The 19,120-nt window shown below is 39.2% G+C and overlaps 1 protein-coding gene across 4 annotated transcripts in view; it reads left to right on the top strand.

Moving 5' to 3' along the window:
* Positions 1 to 3,641: 3,641 nt before the first annotated feature.
* The window catches only part of LOC126510612 (phospholipid scramblase 1), a 52,937-nt gene continuing 37,458 nt past the window's right edge, over positions 3,642 to 19,120 (top strand). The window contains exons 1-5 of one of the 4 annotated variants that reach the window (XM_050157248.1): positions 3,642 to 3,820; positions 11,567 to 11,592; positions 13,208 to 13,288; positions 16,835 to 17,163; positions 18,978 to 19,020. In XM_050157248.1, the coding sequence (XP_050013205.1) occupies positions 11,580 to 11,592; positions 13,208 to 13,288; positions 16,835 to 17,163; positions 18,978 to 19,020 (466 nt within the window). In that variant the 5' untranslated portion in view covers positions 3,642 to 3,820; positions 11,567 to 11,579. The remainder of the gene's footprint in view (positions 3,821 to 11,566; positions 11,593 to 13,207; positions 13,289 to 16,834; positions 17,164 to 18,977; positions 19,021 to 19,120) is intronic. The other 3 variants (XM_050157250.1, XM_050157249.1, XM_050157251.1) reach the window with 3 other exon arrangements.

Raw genomic sequence — 19,120 nt, 5'->3', positions numbered from 1 at the left:
GAATTACACAGTGTGATTCCTGATTGTACCTTCTTTTCCCCTATGCAACTGGAGAGGTCAGAACACAATAAACTAGACATTGTGGTCAACACAGCTATGTGCGGGCCTCTTCCACTGTTACAAGGTGTAGCTTGCTTCAGTCACACTACTTTTGTTTCGTTCAAGTTTACAGCTTTTATCATTATGGTAAATCCCTTCCTCATTGAGTCTCAGAAAAGCAGGCTTTTCTCCTGTCCATGGCCTTCCTTGTTCACATCTTCCCTCTTACAGTTAGAAGGAGCCAAAGTCTTTAAGGATGGGTGTGGCCCAAGTTTCAATGCCCACCCATGGTCCACTGTGACATTTTAGAGTACATAGTAGTCTGTTAGGTGGGCACAATTTGTGAGTCAGGTGCTGACTCCTCACTCCAAAAAAGTAAAAAAAAAAAACAAAAGCCAACGTAACCAGAGCATCTTAAAAACAAAGTTGCCCTCACTTTGATACCCTACATGAATGCAAATTCTGTCAGTCTGGCTCTTCACCAAATCTCCTTTGCAATGCTTTTGGAATTTGAGCATGGTCAATTATTTAAGGTAGGAACGTCCCTGTGACAAGTCTCCTTTCCCTCTTCTGATTTATTTAGTCACCACCAACAACTTATTTTTTGTTATCAGTGAATATTAATTTTACAGGATGAATTTTCATTGTGACATTTTCATACATGCTCTGATTATATTCATGTTTGCCCACTCTTTTCAAATTTTACTAGTATCATCTCAGTATCTCAGTTTAGCCTCACACTGTTTGGGTCTTGAAATGTCAATAAAATAATCTCTTCTATGCTCATTTTTTTACTCCAACAAGTACTAGGTCCTTCACATAGACTATTCTTTATATACAAGGACTTAATAGTGTCTCTCTCGTCCTTAAAATTAGATCACACTGTCTTCCACCTCCCATGATAAAATTGAATGTTTTCTTTACAAGATTTTAGACACAACAGCTCCTTTTCACCTCTCCAGCATTAGATTAGACAATGCTAGCAGCTTTAACTTATTTTCCTCATACATGGTTATCAAGATGTACCATGAAGGTACATCTCCTTTTTAGGTTCCTGGCTTGGAAGTAACAGATTGCTTCTGTATCATAGATGGCACTGGTACTATTTCAATCACTCCCGGAAACAAGGAAATATATTTCTAGGGCTTACAACCGTTGCGCAGTAACAATTGCGTTCTGTTAGAAGAGGGAACATGAGTTTCGGTCTCTGTTGCAAGCTGAGGGAGCTCTGCCAATACCATACCTTCTGCTAAGATATATATATTAGTTTTCTTCAGTTACACCACTGTGTCTCTTCACATCAGTATTGCATTCTGTTCATGGCTACTTCCTACTTTTTCCTTTAAAATTTAGTTGAGCCATCTATTATAGAAAGCTAGCATTCCTCTTCTTCCAAAATAAATAGCTTCTTTGTATAATAAATATGACCTCATTGTAATAAATGTCTGAATAATCTTCATGTACTTCTATACATTATTATTTTAAAATGTCAAATTTCCATTTTGCAATAGGACCTCAAACACATTGAACTAAATATCTAGTTCATTTGAAATTATTTTTTATTACAAACTTCAGGAAATAATTTTAAGTAAAAAAGACCTAAGATTTATAAGTACATATGCTTAAATGCTTGGTTGCTCATTTATTTACGAGGAGTTTTTGTTTTTGTTTTAGTGGAAATTCCCAGATGATGGTACAATTTTTTTTTAACTGCTCAGTAGGAAACTTCCTTATTTTCCTTTCTGAGAAGACTCCACACTGCATTTCCATGCCTTTCTTGTAATCTGTGTGACCCTTTACCCTCATTCAGGATACAGGATGCAAATAGAAGTGATAAGTGTTATCAGTTCATTGTATGGTTCCCCCAAACCTCTGTGTGTGGCTAAGCCCTTTCTATTCTTTTGTGAATAGACCATATGATAAAGCCTCTACCAACCTAGAAAGCTGTATACTAAAGAGACTAGACCCTGGGTCTTAGGATACTGCTATCCACAAGCAGCACCAAACAGGAACACGTCCATTCAGTGGTTACCTGTTCAATGCTTTATTTTTGATCTCCTGTTATTCATAAGGAATGAATTCTAGGGACACAACATTTAAATCATTCACTAAGGTTAGTTTTTCCAAGTAAAAACCTCAGGTGAATGTGAGGCACGAAGACATGAGGAGGAGAAAGAAAACTCAAGTGAGTCACTATTCTGCAGCTGCATCCCATGAAGCCCTATTCCCCTGTGGCAGAGACAGTCTCAGAGCTCCTGGTAACGGCAGTTAGCCTAGGAAACACGAAGCACAAGGGCACTAAGAAGGCTGGTAGACAGATTATGCTAATGATTTCAGCACCGTTACCTTTACCTATACATAAATTTCAACTGCTTAAGCTTAAAAAAAAAGAAAGACACACAAATAACTATAACCAAATTATAAAACTGAAATGAAATGAACGCTTTTATGCAGAAGGGGACAGTAGTAAGGACCCTCTTTGGCCTGAGTAGGAAATCAGGTATAGAATAATGCTAAATATCCTGAGTTCATAACCACAAGTCAATTCAAACCATGAAATTACCTTGAGCTATGTAAATTCAGGGTCCATTTGTCAAGAACTGGTATGCCACACTCTCGGGGTCCTTTCATATGTGAGCTTCACCTTTCTCAAGACTTGCTCTTTTATGGCTCACAGTAAAATGGAAATGCCTTGCACCATTGCTTTCTACGAAAGAACAATAAATCCTATACACCCATGTTTATGTGTGTCCAGAAATATATACACATACACAAGTAGTTAGCCTTGCCCAAGATGATTTCCGGATTTTTTTTTTTTTTTAGCTGAATATACTTAGAAATGCAGCAATCACAGGCAAGGAAGGATGAACTCGCTAATCAAAATTCACCTGCGAACCTATTCCATCGTTGTTTCATAAACACAGCGCCCCAGGGAATACCAAATAACTCATAACATGTGAGGCAGGGAAAAGGTACCTCCCAAGTCACGGGGAATTTTCTTAGACACGTACCACACCGGGCACACTAAATCAGAAACTTTGAAAGCATGACCATCAATTGTAGTTTTAACCAGGTGATTCTTCTTGGGCTGTAACTGGAGAACCACTGTTGTACTGTACAAAAGCAGACGCTGATTTTCCCATAAGCAAGCGACCCTTCAGACCAGCCCTGAATGTGTTCAAGGTAAGGACAGTAATTTTCTACAGACTGTAAGAAAACGAAAGTAAGACCACTAACACCAAAAGGCACCAAACGACTGTAAAAGAAAAGCCTTAAGGCAGAAAAAAAAAATCGAGAAAAATGCTGCTAGGGAAAGATTTCAACAACCTTGAGAATGCAATCAGGGGGGATGGAACAGATGTGGTAACCGATTTACCACTTAGGAAAAGATGCAAAGCAGGAAAGTAACTTGACTTCCTGCATAGAAGCCCCATAGCTGGAGAGGTTGAGAGAGCAGGGGAAAGTTCCCAGAAGAGGCCTCTCCCTCCGTAATGAATGACCCTCCCTTCCAAGGTCATCAAAACCCCACTTCCTTTAAGCACCCACCAGCTGCTTGTGGGCGGGGCGGAGAAGGTGGACGGCCTGGCCTCAGCAGCTGGAGAGTTCTGAAGAGCAGGCTGCGGTCAGGTCCCTCACGTCACCCAGTCCTTTTCGCGAGGTTTCTGGGAAGGCTGAGTTACAGCTGCGCCACTAGCAAAGGATTGGGACTCAGGACTACTAGGACCCGCTGATCACATCCCTGACTTCAGCTTCCCCGGTTGCCAAATAAAAGGAGCCTCAGGTGAGCCCAGCATTCTGTGCCATCCAGGACGGAGCTCGCGATCTGTGTGCGCATTCGAGCAGCGTACCAGAATGGGGCGCGAGAGGTTTGGGGAGCGGGGGCTGAGCGGGAGCAAGGGCTGGGGACCCTTTGTACGCTCTGGAAACTGGGGGAAGTGGCCGAAAGACCTGGGCTAGAGACCCCGGAAGTGGAGAGAGAACTCAGCCAGAGGCCAGGTCTCCACCGTTGCTCAGGGAACCAAACTGGTATAATTTCTTTGAAAGTCCCCACAGGACTTTATTCAGCTTAGCACACTGCTTTACAGCCCAGAGCAGCCCTGAATCGGGGCTTGAAGCTGGGCTCACTTGTAGCTCGGCGGTAGCACTCTTGTTCAATGTGCTGAGTCCACGATGGATTCACATTGCAGTAAAGGAAAGGTTAAAAAATAAAAAGAAAGAAAAGAAAAGAATCGTTCACCTGCTAGCTCTTTAACCAAAGTGTTCCCTTGGATTATGGCTAGAACCCAAACTGTGCGTTGCATTCTAGAATACCGAAGTAGGGAATACAAGGGAGTAAGGAACAGAGTGGGCAAGACCACTAGCTGCGCATTCAGGCTTCTGTTACACCGTAGCCTTGAACTCTGACCCAGTTTCTTCACGTCTACTAGCTCTTCTCTGAAATTGTTATCTACGACAAGACTTAAAAATGTGTCACTTTTTAAAATCCCATCACTTGGGGTGAAGTAGAATCTCTGAGTTCCAGGCCAGCCCTGTCTACAGAGCAAGTTTCAGGACAGCTAGGGCTAGACAAGAGAAACCCCTGACTGAAGAAAAACAGAACAAGCGAACAAAAAAGAAAAAAGAAAGAGAGAGAGAGAAAGAAAGAAAAGAAATAGAAAGAAAGAAAGAAAGAAAGAAAGAAAGAAAGAAAGAAAGAAAAGAAGGGAGGAAGAGGAAGGAAGGAAGACAAAACAGCAATAACAAAAGAGTTTCAGTCACTTTGGCATCAGGTAATAAGTTGCATATAGGAATAAAGAATCTAGTCAAAACCAACGTTCATTCTATCAAATACTTGGCAAAGTCCCACACCAACAACTCTCTTCCTGGTTCCTGTGTGGATTGATTTCTGTAATCTTGTTACTGGAAGTTGGGTCTGATCACCTCTCAGTTCCAAAACAAACAATTCTGCTTTCTTCCAGCTTGGCAAGCTAAATGGTTAATTGCACCAGAGCTTAAAGGAAATCATGCCGGGCAGGTTGGGGCTCTTTTAGTCCACAGAGCTTTCTATCTGGTGGCTATCGACAACTGGGCCACTTTGAAGAAAGAACAAACAGGGCAATAGAGGGGTGGTAAGAGACACAAGAGTCTCTGAGTCTGGCCAGAGAGCATCAGACTCCTTGAAGGAGTTTACTGTAAGGTGGAGACACACCTGGGTGGCTGTCTCATGTGCCCCTATCATCGTCCTCTCTAAAGACGGGTCCTCCTCTGCTCTGTAATTCACAGATCATTCATTCCCCTGAATGAAGGGAGAGTCTAGCTTCAGAATTTCTGCTGCTCTCCTCCCACCTGTCTGTAGTGCTCACTGCACACACCCACACCCATAACTCCACGGCCTGGCTGACGATAGTTTCCTTTGAATGTGACTTTGATCTATCTCGAGGGCACCACTGCCACTCCTATGTAAATCCCTGCCCCGCTAAACCTTTCTAATAGCGCCATTATTTTCTCTTAGGGCTCTCTCAATGTTCTACAGGATATACTTAGATCTCTTCTCAGTCCCTAGGTTTGCTGGTGAAGTGTTTGTATCGAGCTTTGCATGGTCCATAGTATAGATATATAGACTTCATACTGTCTGTATAGACAGACACTATAAACTATACTGTCCATAAACATTGAAAAGTTTCTGCACCCCGCCAAACCTCTCAGCCAATGCAACAATTCAAAATCAGACCAAATGAAACCGAATTAGAAAAAGGTCAGGTTTAATGGGTAAAACGCTCCCGGATGATAAGGGGAAGAGAGCCTGAAAAACCATGTGTCTGTTTTCGGGGGGGGGGCAGTTTAAATACCCTGTGGGCTTGAGCATCTCTGGGGGACAAGCCCTGTTTGGTGGACCTTCTGAGATGAGGCATGGTTTGGGAAGAGAGAGATGGGGTAAGAGGACTGAGGTGGAGCTTCCACCAGAACAAATACTCCCCCCCCCCTTTGAAACCACAGGATATTCACAAAGTGAATACTTCTTCAGGAAATATTTATATAAGTATGCATGTGTGTGCACACCACACTCTTATAGTATAGCACTAAATAAGCAGAGCTTGATAAAACCAGCTCTAATTAGTGTGTGTCAACAAGGGTTCTTTTCATTTTGAAATTAAATTCTTGGAAAAAAAAGCTTACCTAGCCATTAAACAATTGACCACAAGAATAAACTGGAACCCAAAGCTTTCATATTTGCTAACAAATTTCAATGAAAGTTGGAAGTCTTTTTTTTTTTCTTTTTCAGTGAGCCAAAGGCAAGAATACAAAGATGTGAAAAGTGAAAAAAACAAACACATTAATTCAGCTAGTTAGTGAACTGAGTGGCTGGCATTAAACAACAGCTTTTGTTCCTTGGGCTTAGGTACTCCGTTTATAAGTAATTCAAAAAAATCTCAAATTAATGTAAGAGCATTGGGGCATTTTGAAATCATACAGGAACCCAGTGAGCATAACTGGGTTTCCAGATGAATTTCTGCTTCTTTAAATTTACTTCTTATTTTAGTAGAACATTTGACTGCAACACTTTCCATGGGTTTCAGCTGGTGCATAATCTATTTTCTTTCAAAGTTTACAGCATTTCATTCAGAATTTAAACTTGTTCCCTTTTCATGAGGATGAAATAGAGATGTGGATTTTGACAGGGAAACTTCCTGTGACAAGGGACATTGCACTGCTAAGCAATGTCTTTGAACAAGTTTACAGTCAGGGGTGCCCCGCCCCCAAATGCTCACCAAGACCTTGAAGCACCCATTTGTGAAATATATGTGCATATTTATCTGCCCCAGTTTGACTGCCATCAAACCCACAGTTTAACACTTGAAATGTGTTTATGTTAAATGCTTTCCAAACCTTTCCAAACACATAAAGCCTACCTAAAAATTTAACTAAAAAAAGTACCTGAAAATTTTTTCACTTGGTGGCTTATTGTGGTTCTGCCTTGCTGTTTGGACTACTACATTTGTTTGTTTGTTTGTTTGTTTTCTCACCATGAGATCTTATTCAACTGCTCAGCACTTTGAGATGTTAGTGGTGGTTTTGAAGCTGTGAGATGCTGCTGAATTTTGTCAGGACATACATTGATGGTTAGACTGTGGAGAAAATGTGAGCTGGTTTATCTCCTACAAGGGATAATTTATTAAGAGGCATTGATTCATAGACATTTAATAAGTATTATAGTTAAATAACCTCAATATAATTTGCACTCTTTTTTATAGGCGTGGGTAATGTTATAATATTCCAAAATGCTTTTAAAAGCAATAGGAATTTCAAGATCCCAAGAGACAGGCGCTTTCTGTACTGTGTATGGATTATGAAAACATGATCATGGGTCCTCATGGTTTCTCCCTGTCCCAGGTGGGAATGTTTTACAATTATGAAAAAAGAAAAAAAAAATCAGAAAGGAACTGAGGAGATGGCTCAGTAGATTAGCACACTTGTTGTGCAAGCAGGAAGTTTACAGGTGAGATCACGAGGATCTACAGAGAAACTCAGCAGGTGTGGCCACTGCCTGCAATCCCTATGCAGGCAGGAAGCAGAGACAATGACCCTCATAGTCTGGCTATGGAATTGGCCAGTTCCAGTTTAGTTTAGCTAAAGGTGTGGCTCAGCACATTAAAGTGCAATGAAGATAACAGATGTCAACTTTGGCCCTATAAACTGCAGCCCATGTCTACGCACATGCAAACATACATATACAATCACATGCATACCTCCTTGATAATTAAAAGAAAAAAATGTTTTAATTAAAATCATTAATTTAAGAAACCCCAGAAAAGAAATGGGGATTTGTTATTACAACAACAAAACAGAAAATATAAATAATTTTATTTATATTTACTTTCATTAATATGTATACGATGCTTCAGTTTCCTATAAATGTGTCACATAATAGAGTTGCAGAGAAGAATTTATTAATTCGGGTATTTCTTGAAGTCCTTTATTCATTCTGGAGAAATTGTAACTCCCTAGTGTGAGTTACACACTTTCCCCCCCTTGGGTACATCATAAACGTTATTTCCTTTTTTTATTAAAACTTTCTGAAACTTCAAAAAACATGAGCAGAGTCGGGCAATGGTGGCGCACACCTTTAATCCCAGCGCTCAGGAGACAAAGGCAGGCGGGTCTCTGTGAGTTTGAGGCCAGCCTGGTCTACAAAGCAAGTTTCAGGACAGCCAGACTTGTTACACAGAGAAACCCTGTCTTGGGGCGGTGGGGAGGGGGGGCGGGGGCGGCAGACAAAACAAGAGCAGGAAACATTATTTAAAAGTCATCAGGTTGGAATAACGAATGACAGGCTTCAACTAGGAATACAGCTGCGGGTTACTTTCAAAGCTGTGTGGACGGAACTCTGCTAAAGTGAAGACAGAAGATCATCTCTACAGCTAAGGGGAGCAGTTCGGATGAGCAGACACAGGGCAGATGCCTTCGTCCCTTAGACACACGAAGCTGTATTTTAAGTGGCACATGGACAGTCTTAGTGGCAGCCTAATATTTGCTATCGATCCCACACATGTAATTTTAAATCTTGAGATGATGTTAGCAGCCAAGGTGAATAAGAACCCACATTTTATTGTACGGAAGTTTTTCTAATGAGTCGTTCTCCTCCTGATCATAGCTAAAGCGTCAAAATTATGAAATAAAATAAGAAGAAGACATCAAAGAGAGACAAGAGAGCCCTGTTTGGGGATTTTTGCACAAGGAGGAAATGTTCTTTAACCCCCAGGACAAATGAAGCCAGTGTCCTCCTGGTGGGCTCATTATGCAGACAGAACCTTATGTCACCACATTCTTAAGATCAACCTGACAAGGCTTAGGAATCCCCGTCTTTCTAGCATGCCATTCATTTCGGGCCTCACCGAAATTCCTAGGCCAAAACAAACACGTTCTGAGAAGGAATATTTTTAAACAAAGATCCCATAGTCAAGCTGACTGGACAGACTAGAAGGGAGAAACCTGATTCAGTAAATAAGGTAATATGCAACTGAGGAAGATACGGGGTCAATTCCAGCCCTTTAAACTCCAGTCCATGTCTACGCACATGCAAATATGCATACACACAATGAAAAGAAAAATGCGTAACTAAATCGTTAATTCAAACTTCAGTTGTTGAGCTGGTTTATCTTGAACACTGCATGGTTTATGGAGAGGGAGCTGTTCTTATTGTGTATTTGAAATTCAAAACTATGAAAGGATTTTTTCCAGTTCTAGGCTCTATTTACAAAATCTAAAGAAACATGAGCAGGGTGGAGGAGGTGCATGTGTTGAATTCCAGCACTCGGGAGGCAAAGGCAGGCAGATCTCGAGACCAGCCTGGCCTACACAGCCTAGCCCCAAGATGGCCAGGGCTACACAGAAAAGCCCTGTCTCAAAAGAACCAAAGTCAAACCAAAACAAAACAGAAAACCAAAATGTAAGAAAGGTAAAGTTCTCTGATTGACAGCAAGGTGAAAATGGCTAACAACTACAATCCCTTAAAGTTTGCACTTCGTTGAGGCTATAGGCTTTTGTAAGCTGAATGTGTTAAAGAGTGCCATAAGAAATAGGGGACGTTAGTAAAAAGACGGCTCAATGGTTAAGAGTCTGGGTCCTGGCACCTTCATAGAGTCTCACAACCACCAATAACTCTAGTTCTAAAGGATCCACAGCCCTCTACTGACTGTTTCAGGCATCAGGTGCACACAGTGCACCTACAAACATGCATGCAAAACCATTTAAACACAGACAATAAGAATAAATAAATCTTAAAAATATAAATGAAATGGTGCAGGTAAAAACTTTAAGGACATTTAACACACAAAGGATACCACCTCTTTCTACTCCAAGGTTTCTCTTTTAATTTGATACATCTGCTACTCTTGGCATATTTTATGAAAACGAATTTCTTTCAATGCATAACCTTTCATAATGAAAATTTGATGTTGAGATACATGATCATGGCATTGTGTGTGTGTAGATTTCATATACATATACATGTATGTGTATATATATATATAGAGAGAGAGAGAGTAAGAATATATATTCATATAGTGGACTCTGAAAGATTAACATAGCCTGATATAACATATAACCTTATACTCTATTGTAATTACATATGCTTATTAGTATATAATTAGCCCTAGGATTAATTGGAGAAAAAATTAAATACTTATATTTCTGCCCTTAAGGACTGATGATAGCCACTGGAGCTGGCTAATGGTCAGTTAATACAAAATCATGTTACTATTGTTTAAAGTAAAAAGAGAAATTTAAATGGATAGCACGAGTTTTTTTTTTTTTTTTGAGATTTATTCTAGTGTAAACCTATTGAGATTTACTTGATTGTTGCTGAACATCTTGCATATAAGGTACTTAAAACTGGTGTGGTAATACTTAGAAATAAGTATTTCATTAATATATGAATTTTCAGCTGGGCAGTAGTGTTCATGCCTTTAATTCCAGCACTCGGGAGGCATAGACAAGAGGATCTTTGTGAGTTTGAAGCCAGCACAGGCTCCAAAGCTACAGAGAAACCCTTCTCAACAAACAAACAAACAAACAAACAAAAAAAGATAGGATTTTTTTTTTACCTAAAATTGCCAGTGATAAACAATTTTGAAATGAAGTAGAAGATGGTATTTGTTTCTCGAGAATACTGATTATAATTACTTATATAGTCACATTTATTGGTTGCTTTATTACTTAGAATTGCACAGTAAAGAAGCTAGTAAAAGGAAAGCAAATACTGGAGTGTGCCAGACACGAGGAGGCATCAATTTAACTCAGGAGGATAAAAGTTTTAAGGAACAGAATTTTTGTCTGCTTTGCTTCCGTTGTAATTAGTTACAGAATGTGGTACCTTGATAGTAGTGGATAAAGCTAAGATGGGGTTCAGTTACCGGGCACAGGACCAAGTATAAACTTTGTTGTACAACATGTTTCTTCAGTAGTCAGATGTGGGGTCATCAGGATTGTCAAGAATGCTGTCACCATGAGAATCTCAACCAGGTTCCTTAGTACGAAGCAACTTTTAATCCACAGAACTGAATACTAAACCTTAAATTTGGAGCTCAAGTAGGGCAGGTCCATAGATCCTGGATTTTAAAGTCCACTGCTGTGCCCTGGAATTCTCTCCTGCTATCTTGTTAGACGGTTCCTAAAGCTGAGCTCAGAGATTCGTATGTGAGCCACCTGCTTCTTTTAGAAGGGCTGTTTGTGAAGGCTGCCCATTTAGCTCTGTTCCCTGTTGGGTGTGTCTTTCACAGTGTTCCTTCTTGGATCCTGTTTCCAAAGACCCTTAAAAAAAATGTGTCCACCATCATGACCAGCCAAAAACTTCCGAAATTCTACTAAAAATGAGAGTATGGGGATGAGGATCAAACCCAAAAGCTTGAGTAAGCAGATCAGGCTAGACTAGATGTACTGGGAGGACTGACCAGACCTGTGCCTGCAGAGTTCATGAGCACCTTGGAGCAGTCACATCTTTCCTATAAATCTGTAGATAATGGACTAACGTCAGATATTCTGTTTTCAGAACGGGTTAAACCATGGAAAAGCACAGTAAGTAATTCATGTTGAATATTCCCTTTTCATAAAATCATCTGATAAGACATTACTTGATTGTAATGTTTTATTCAGCTCTTGAAATTGCTCTTTGGGTTCGCTGCTACGCTATTATCCTCAATGTATTATTTCGTGTTCTCACATGGAGACGACAGGCACAAATGGGAGTGGTACCATCTAGTTAGTGACAGCAAGTCCACAGAGGAAGGAGGAAGGTGTATGTTAGACATACAGATATGTACGTTGTGCAGAGCTTACTATGTCTTATCCAGAGACTTTTCTGGGCTTTTGGACACAATTTGTATACATTAATGGTTATTCTAGTGATACTAATCAAAGAATAACATTTTTGATATCAGTTCATTCTCTTAAGTGTAGAGATGCATACTTTCATGATGTGTGTTTTATAATATGCACATCCTTTAGGATTTAGTAATATTAATCATATTGTTCTTCCTCTTTTTTTCCCTCTCAGGAAAGTTCCAAGTAAATATATCAAGTCTGCAATATAAGATTTTTCTGTATTTAAGTTCTGAGAAGAAAAACATTGCATATCTTAAAAAATATTACTAGCCAAATCATTTTCTCAGAATTATTTTCCCTCTCTCTTTCATCTTTGTTGAGACAGTCAAAATTATATATATCTCATCATAATCTAGTTTTGATTAGTATATTAGACAACTTTCAGGACAAACCGCTTGGTTTTCTTAATGAATTTTGTATCGATCTAAATGGTCATAAAACAAAAATTAAAGATGTTGAAATAGAATTTGATATGTTTGAGCTATTTTACATGCTAGCAGTTCGTTCAGCTGAGGGAATTCATTTGATCGCTGGCACCATCACTTTTTCACTCAATATATTCATGTAGTTATATGCATATTGGTACATTTGTACCTGAAGAGAAATAAAATGTATGTGAATAAGTTTACATAACATATATACGGATCTACATGTATACATAAAAAATAAAATATTTTGTGATAGTTATCTCACAAGTTTATGATTTTTTTTCTAAGCTACCTAGGTTAAATTTGAAAAAAAAACATAAAACACATGCCATTCTTTCAAGTGTATGAATCCATTTTCACAGGGTGATTGAAGCAAAAGTCTCCTTTACATTAACTCTTTTGCAGACAGAACTCATATATGGAGTTTACTCTGCTTGTTTCAGTTCTGTGTAGTGGCATTTCATTTGTGTTTTAATAGCTAAAGCTTGCCTGAAGATCAGAGAAGTAAAACATCCACACTGGTCCGCCTTGCAGACCAGGCCGTGGTGACACACACCTTTAATTCCAGTAGCCATACTAGCTTGCCATAGAACCCAGGCAGTAGGGCTGCATGCCCTTAATCTCAGAACTAGAGAGGATCTCAGTCTCATTCTGAGGCTTCCTGGAGGCAGGATCACCATTTTCGAACTGAGGTGGAGGTAAGAGCCAGTGGCTGACTGCTTTGCTTTTCTGGTCTTCAGGTTGAACCCCAATATCTGTCTCTGAGTTTTTATTAATCGTGCCTCATTAATCTGCATCACACTATCCCATCACTGTCTACTGTTCTTCCCAATGCACATCATACTTAAACTGACGTGCATGTACCTCTCCCTGAATTGCAGGCATGCAAACAGAGGCTCCTCACGCAGGAACACATTTGCCAGCTGGGTATGGCCCTCAGTATCCACCAGCAGCATTCCAAGGTAAAATACTTGTTGCAGATGCAAAATAACATTAATCAATTGAAATTTGGAAGGGAGAGAAATAAAGGGATGGACACATATATCTTTTTTTAGTACTTCTTTTTCATGAAATTGTATTAAAGGAATTTTGGCAGCTTCACAGTTGTTTTTTTTTTTTTTTTTATCTTTTGTTCCATATATTTTCCATAGAGATATTTTTTATAGAGGGCAGTAAGGTGACTTATAAAGGAGAGCTGTAAACTCTGGAGTATGTTTATATTGAGCAACAATATTTCACTTAAAACACATAATTTAGAATTAATTTTATCGACTGCTCATCTGTTGTGAGAATTGCTGCAAGAATGTCGTGAGAATTAGGAAGTTTTCCATGGGTGTTTTTGAGTCCTACAGGACTGGGAATTAATTGTGTCCAACGAAGTAATGGATAAATGAAGGCTACTTACCACTGGAAGCTACCTAGGATTCTTGTTTCCACTTTGCGAGACTTATAATGGACACCTTTACTCTTCGCCAAGCTTAAAGATGCAGGCTCGTAATTGCAGAAGCACAGTAAGAGGGGACAGGTAGGTGGTAAGTTCAAGCATTTAACAAAAGCCTGACACAAGATGAAACACACACACACAAATAAGGCCCAGACAAAGCTAATTTGTGGAATGCTTACTTTGTATGTGTGAGAACATAAATTCAATCCCCACTACTAAAAGAGGAAAGAAACAATTTTCTGTTGTAATTATGATGATTCTTGTTTTCTATGTCTCACAAAAGTAGAGGAATCATATCATCATTTACTATGAATTTTATGTCTTATTTTGAACCAAGGCATAAAATAATGGAAAGCTTTTCATTTAGCAAATGCAATTGCCATCATTATCTGATCTGTGCAAATGCCCAAGTAGATGCTTTGCCCTGATTTTCCAAACAACCTGGGAACTACCATCAAGGTGCTTTGTTTGGACACAAGGGTTATGCAGTCTGTTTTCTTTGCTGAGTAAAGAGATTGTCACAGAAACTGCTCGGGGAATTCTAGATTTTTTTAAAAAAAGATTTATTTATTACATATATAGTGTTCTGCCTACATGACAGAAAAGGATGCCAATTCTCATGATTGATGTTTGTGAGTCGTCATGTGGTTGCTGGGAATTGAACTCAGGACCTCTGGAAGAGCAGCCAGTGCTCTTAATCTCTGAGCCATCTCTCCAACCCTGGGAACTTGATCTTTCCAGATGCTTATAATGAAAGAATATGGTCCGGCTAAGTTTCAAGGTTCTAATGTAGTAGTTGTCAACCATGCTTCACTTAAGAGTAACTTAAATGTGTCAGGACAGGAACACTAGTAGATGACCTGTGAACTCAGGGATTGGTGATTTCTGAACCACCAGGTTTTTCTACTGTGAGACCAGGCTTGAAAACCTCTGCTGACTTCCCAAAGAACTGGCATTGGGAGGTTTTCCAGCAAGTTTGAGATGTAAGCCAGGAGAGTTAGAAAGTGGTTCAGTCCTCCTCATAGTTAGCTTAAAGTGGGTATGTGTGTCTCAAGGGGAGGGTTTTGACATTTTCTTTCATTCCACCTGCAACACCTCTCATCAGCCCTTCACACAGTGCGTCCTTCCTTTCTCATGGATGGGTATTAGCCACATAAAGTCATCACCTCCTGTGTCACCATCTTGCTCACAGATTCCCTTACAGCAATGCAAATTTTTGTTTGTTAATGTATCAAAAGCTGACTGTAAGCCTCTTGAATCCATTCTCCTTGTACCCTTGACTTCTTGATAACCCTTTGCTAGGATATTCAGAAATTATGAAGGCAATTAAAGAGCATTGTGAGGTATAGTAAATTTTCTAAGCCTTGTTTTTAAATGAGGCATGGATTTTTGTCAGAAGTGTTTTATTTATCCACTGTGGGATTCTAAGTATTAAAGTTGAAGTGTCTTTCAATGTGAAATCATGGGTGCATATAATCCTTTGAATATGTATTTCATTCCCATGTAATAACTCACTATAAGAAACTCACTGTAATTTCTTACTGGAGACTGTTCAAAATACTTGTATTAATTCCCTCCTTTCTCTAGCTACTAATTATTGAAAAGTTCCTTCAGAGTTGGAGAGTGAGTTTATGTAGTGATTAAGAACACTTGTTGCCCATGCAGAGGACCTGGGTTTGATTCCTAGCAACCAAATGGTGGTTCACGATGGTCTATACATCCAGCCTTGGGGAATCTGATGCCTTTTTCTGACTGCCACAGACACTAAGCATGCACATGGTGTGTATGTATGTGTGTGTGTGTGTATTTATGGTGTGTATGTACTAAATACATGGTGCGTATATATTATATTTATACACACAAGTGTATATATGATTATATATATTATATATTTACACACACAAATATATATGTATATCTAAAAAAAACCCTACACATAAGATGACAATAATAATTTGTCTTATTGCTTTTGTTATATTCTTTGGTTAATAAACTGTATTTTCTAGAGTATTTATGGTAATAAATAGTAAGGTTTAAATTTATTACTATTGAAGCACGATTAATAAAAACTGAGAGAGAGAAATTGGAATTCAACCTGAAGATTTGAAAAGCAAAGCAGCCAACCACTGGCTCTTACCTTAACCTCAACCAGAAATGGCGATCCTGCCTCCAGGAATCACAGAATGAGTCTGTGTATAAGTGCTCTTTCCTCCCGTGTTATAATCCTCTCTAGGTTTGGGATTAAAAGTGTGCACCACTGGGGTTAAATGCATATACTGCCTGGTTTCTATGGCAACTAGTATGGCTACTGGGATTAAAGGTGTGTGACCACTGCCTGGTCTGTAAGGCTGACCAGTGTGGTTGTTTTACTTTCCCCGATCCCCATGCAAACTTTATTTATATGAAATGCTGCTATATACCATAAAGTTGTAAGTCATTTTTTTTCAATGGACAGAAAGAATTTCAGAGGAATACACTGTATTAAAACTCTTGGCAAACAAGTATCTGAAATGTACTGCAAAGAACGATTTGTCTTTAAGTATATACTAGGGTTTCTCGGTGGTGTCTGATAATATTTAGGTTAAACAGTTCTTTCTTTTCCTGGAATGTATTGTCTTAGCTGGATGGTGTTTAGTAACACTCCTGGATTCCACCCACCCACCAGATCACAGCACCATCTTCCTTCCCAAATCAGGCAGATGATCTCTATATTCTCAGTTCTTCCTTAGGGAGATGGAGCAAACTCTTTCCAGAGTCTGTACACATAAAATGTGTACCCCAGAATCATCTTCTATTTGGAGTGTTCTGAGTTCTTGAAAACCTAGCTCCAGGCTTTCATTTTGGGTCTTCACAGAATGCCAGAAGGTTTATGTTGTGGACATACTTGTTTTCTCTCCCATTGCCAATTATTAGAACATATTTTCTGACAGATAAAAATTACAATATCATATAAATCCTGTATCGATAGGATTTCTGAGATGAGAACTCTCTAGATAATTGGGATACTTGTAATGAACTGACTTTTCTATGCAGTTCTGATTTTTTTCACTGGCTTCTATTTCAGGACCTTCAGAACAGAATGGCTACCCCACATCCCAGCCTGGCTACCAAGGACTCCAGAATCCTTATGCAGGGCCTCAGGCTGGCTTTCAAGGGCCCCAGGGTCCATATCCAGGGCCCCAGGGTCCGTATCCAGCGCCCCAGGGTCCGTATCCAGGGCCCCAAGCTGGCTACCCAGTCCCACCAGGAGGTTATCCAGGTGCTGGCCCAAGTGGCTTTCCTGTCCAAAATCAGCCAGCGTACAGTCATCCAGGTGGGCCTGGAGGGGCTCCGTGGATGCCAGCACCACCTCCCCCACTGAACTGTCCACCTGGGTTGGAATACTTAACTCAGGCAAGTGTATTGCATAAACTATTCATGAATCAAATAATTTGGGTGTCTAAGCTGGAGTATGGGACAAAAAAAATTTATAAAAGTCTGAAATAGAAAAATAACATTTTGTACCACTAGATACTTCTAATTCTTCTGGGTTAGATTCAGTTTTTAAGGAGAACATTAGTGTGCATAGTAATTGTGTTTTCTGTAATTTTGAATTTACCTAAAAATGGTTATTAATCACTATTTTCAGTTCAGTTTTCTACTCAGTTTGTGTATTGTTTCACTGAATCATCATAGGAAAGTCTCTGATATACAGGAGTTATAATTACCATGTTTCTCCGAAGGTATAAAAAATTGTATACCGTGTCCACAATAGTGGGCCTTGCCTCCTGACCTGGACTTTGGTACTAAACTGGATGTTCTTTAATGGTGACCCCCAATTCACACCCTACTATATGACTCACATGTTTACCTCCAGTAAAACTCCTATCTACGTTGTTGCTTATGTGCTTTGAGTGATGCAGTTTGTTAAATCCGACAGATAGAAAATAAAGCCATGATTATTCTGCGCTGCATGACAATGAGTTGCCGCACTGTTGTTTTTTCATCGGCACAGACACTAAACTTTAATCTGCTGCTGTTTAGCCAACAAACACAGTTCTGCGGCTACTGGCCTTCGGCCCTGGCAGTGGCTCAACTGTTCAGACTGTGGCCTGGCTCTGTGGCTGCTGCCAAATATAGCTTTAAATGAAGTCTTTGTTGTTCTATTTACCAGTAAGACTCCAGAGTCAAATGCTGGGGTAAAAGCCTGCTAGCTCAGGGAGGTTGAGTAACAACTAGCTGACCTTCTCACTTTGTTGGTATCTCCGAAAGAGAGCATCTTCCACTCTATCAAAACAAAAGAACCTAGTCAGACACTCTGCAGCTCTCTATGATTACTTCCTGTCAACTAGTTGCTAACTTGGTTTCATAACCCAAAAATGATTTTATTTAATTAATGCAAATGCAAACTCGGGGTTCACAGTATGATCATATATCTCAGAATATAGCAGTGTATGACTTTTAGCATTTATTTGATAAAGGAAATTAAGTGAAATGGGAGTAACAGTGTCCAATAAAAATATAAATTATAATTATAATCCAATTATAAGCTTATAAACAAATAGCCTTGTGATGACTATCCAGTTATCAGTCAATCAGGTGTCTCTGTAGATAGTCTGTGTGAATTTAATTTTCCACAACTTACTCAAAAGTGTAGGATGGGGAAACTCATCAATTATTTGGTCATAAAATAGCTTCAAAATAGATATTTATAAAATTAGGATCCTACATATACCAGGGAAAATCTACACATACTACAAATGATGACATTGGTCACACATAATATTTTTCATCTTGTAAAACAGAAGTTATAAATAAATTAAAATGTTATAAATATTCCTTGAGAAACTTTTAATCCCAGCACTCAGGAGGCAGAGGCAGGTGGATCTCTGTGAGTTCGAGATCAGCCTGGCCTACAGAGCTAGTTCCAGGACAGGCTCCAAAGCCACAAAGAAACCCTGTCTCAAAAAAACAAAAAAAAAAAAAAAAAAAAAAAAAAAAAAAAAAAAAAAAAAAAAAAAAAAAAAAAAGAAACTTTTAGAAAGAAAGATGTTTTATACATACAGAAACTTGTTATAAATCAGATGTATTGGACTAAAATGTTATAGTAAAGAATCTCCACAAGCATTTTGAAAATTTTAAAAATATTATCTTTTAAATGAAAAACAATACAAATATGAAACATTGATAACTAATTTCAGGCACATATCCTCTCTTCTCTGTAACAGATAGATCAGATTCTGGTTCATCAGCAAATTGAACTTCTGGAAGGTACGTATGCCATGTAATGATGGTGTCTCTGGAAGTAAAAGCAGTTCATACAGTTACTGGCCTGCCGGTCGCTTTCCCTAGAGCAGTCTTCTGTGGGAGG

Source organism: Alexandromys fortis, unplaced genomic scaffold (genome assembly GCF_014885135.2).
Source record: "Alexandromys fortis isolate MF-2015 unplaced genomic scaffold, M_Fortis_MF-2015_v1.1 scaffold_85, whole genome shotgun sequence".
Classification (NCBI taxonomy): Eukaryota; Metazoa; Chordata; class Mammalia; order Rodentia; family Cricetidae; genus Alexandromys; species Alexandromys fortis.
This window is presented reverse-complemented; position numbering and strand designations above follow the sequence as displayed.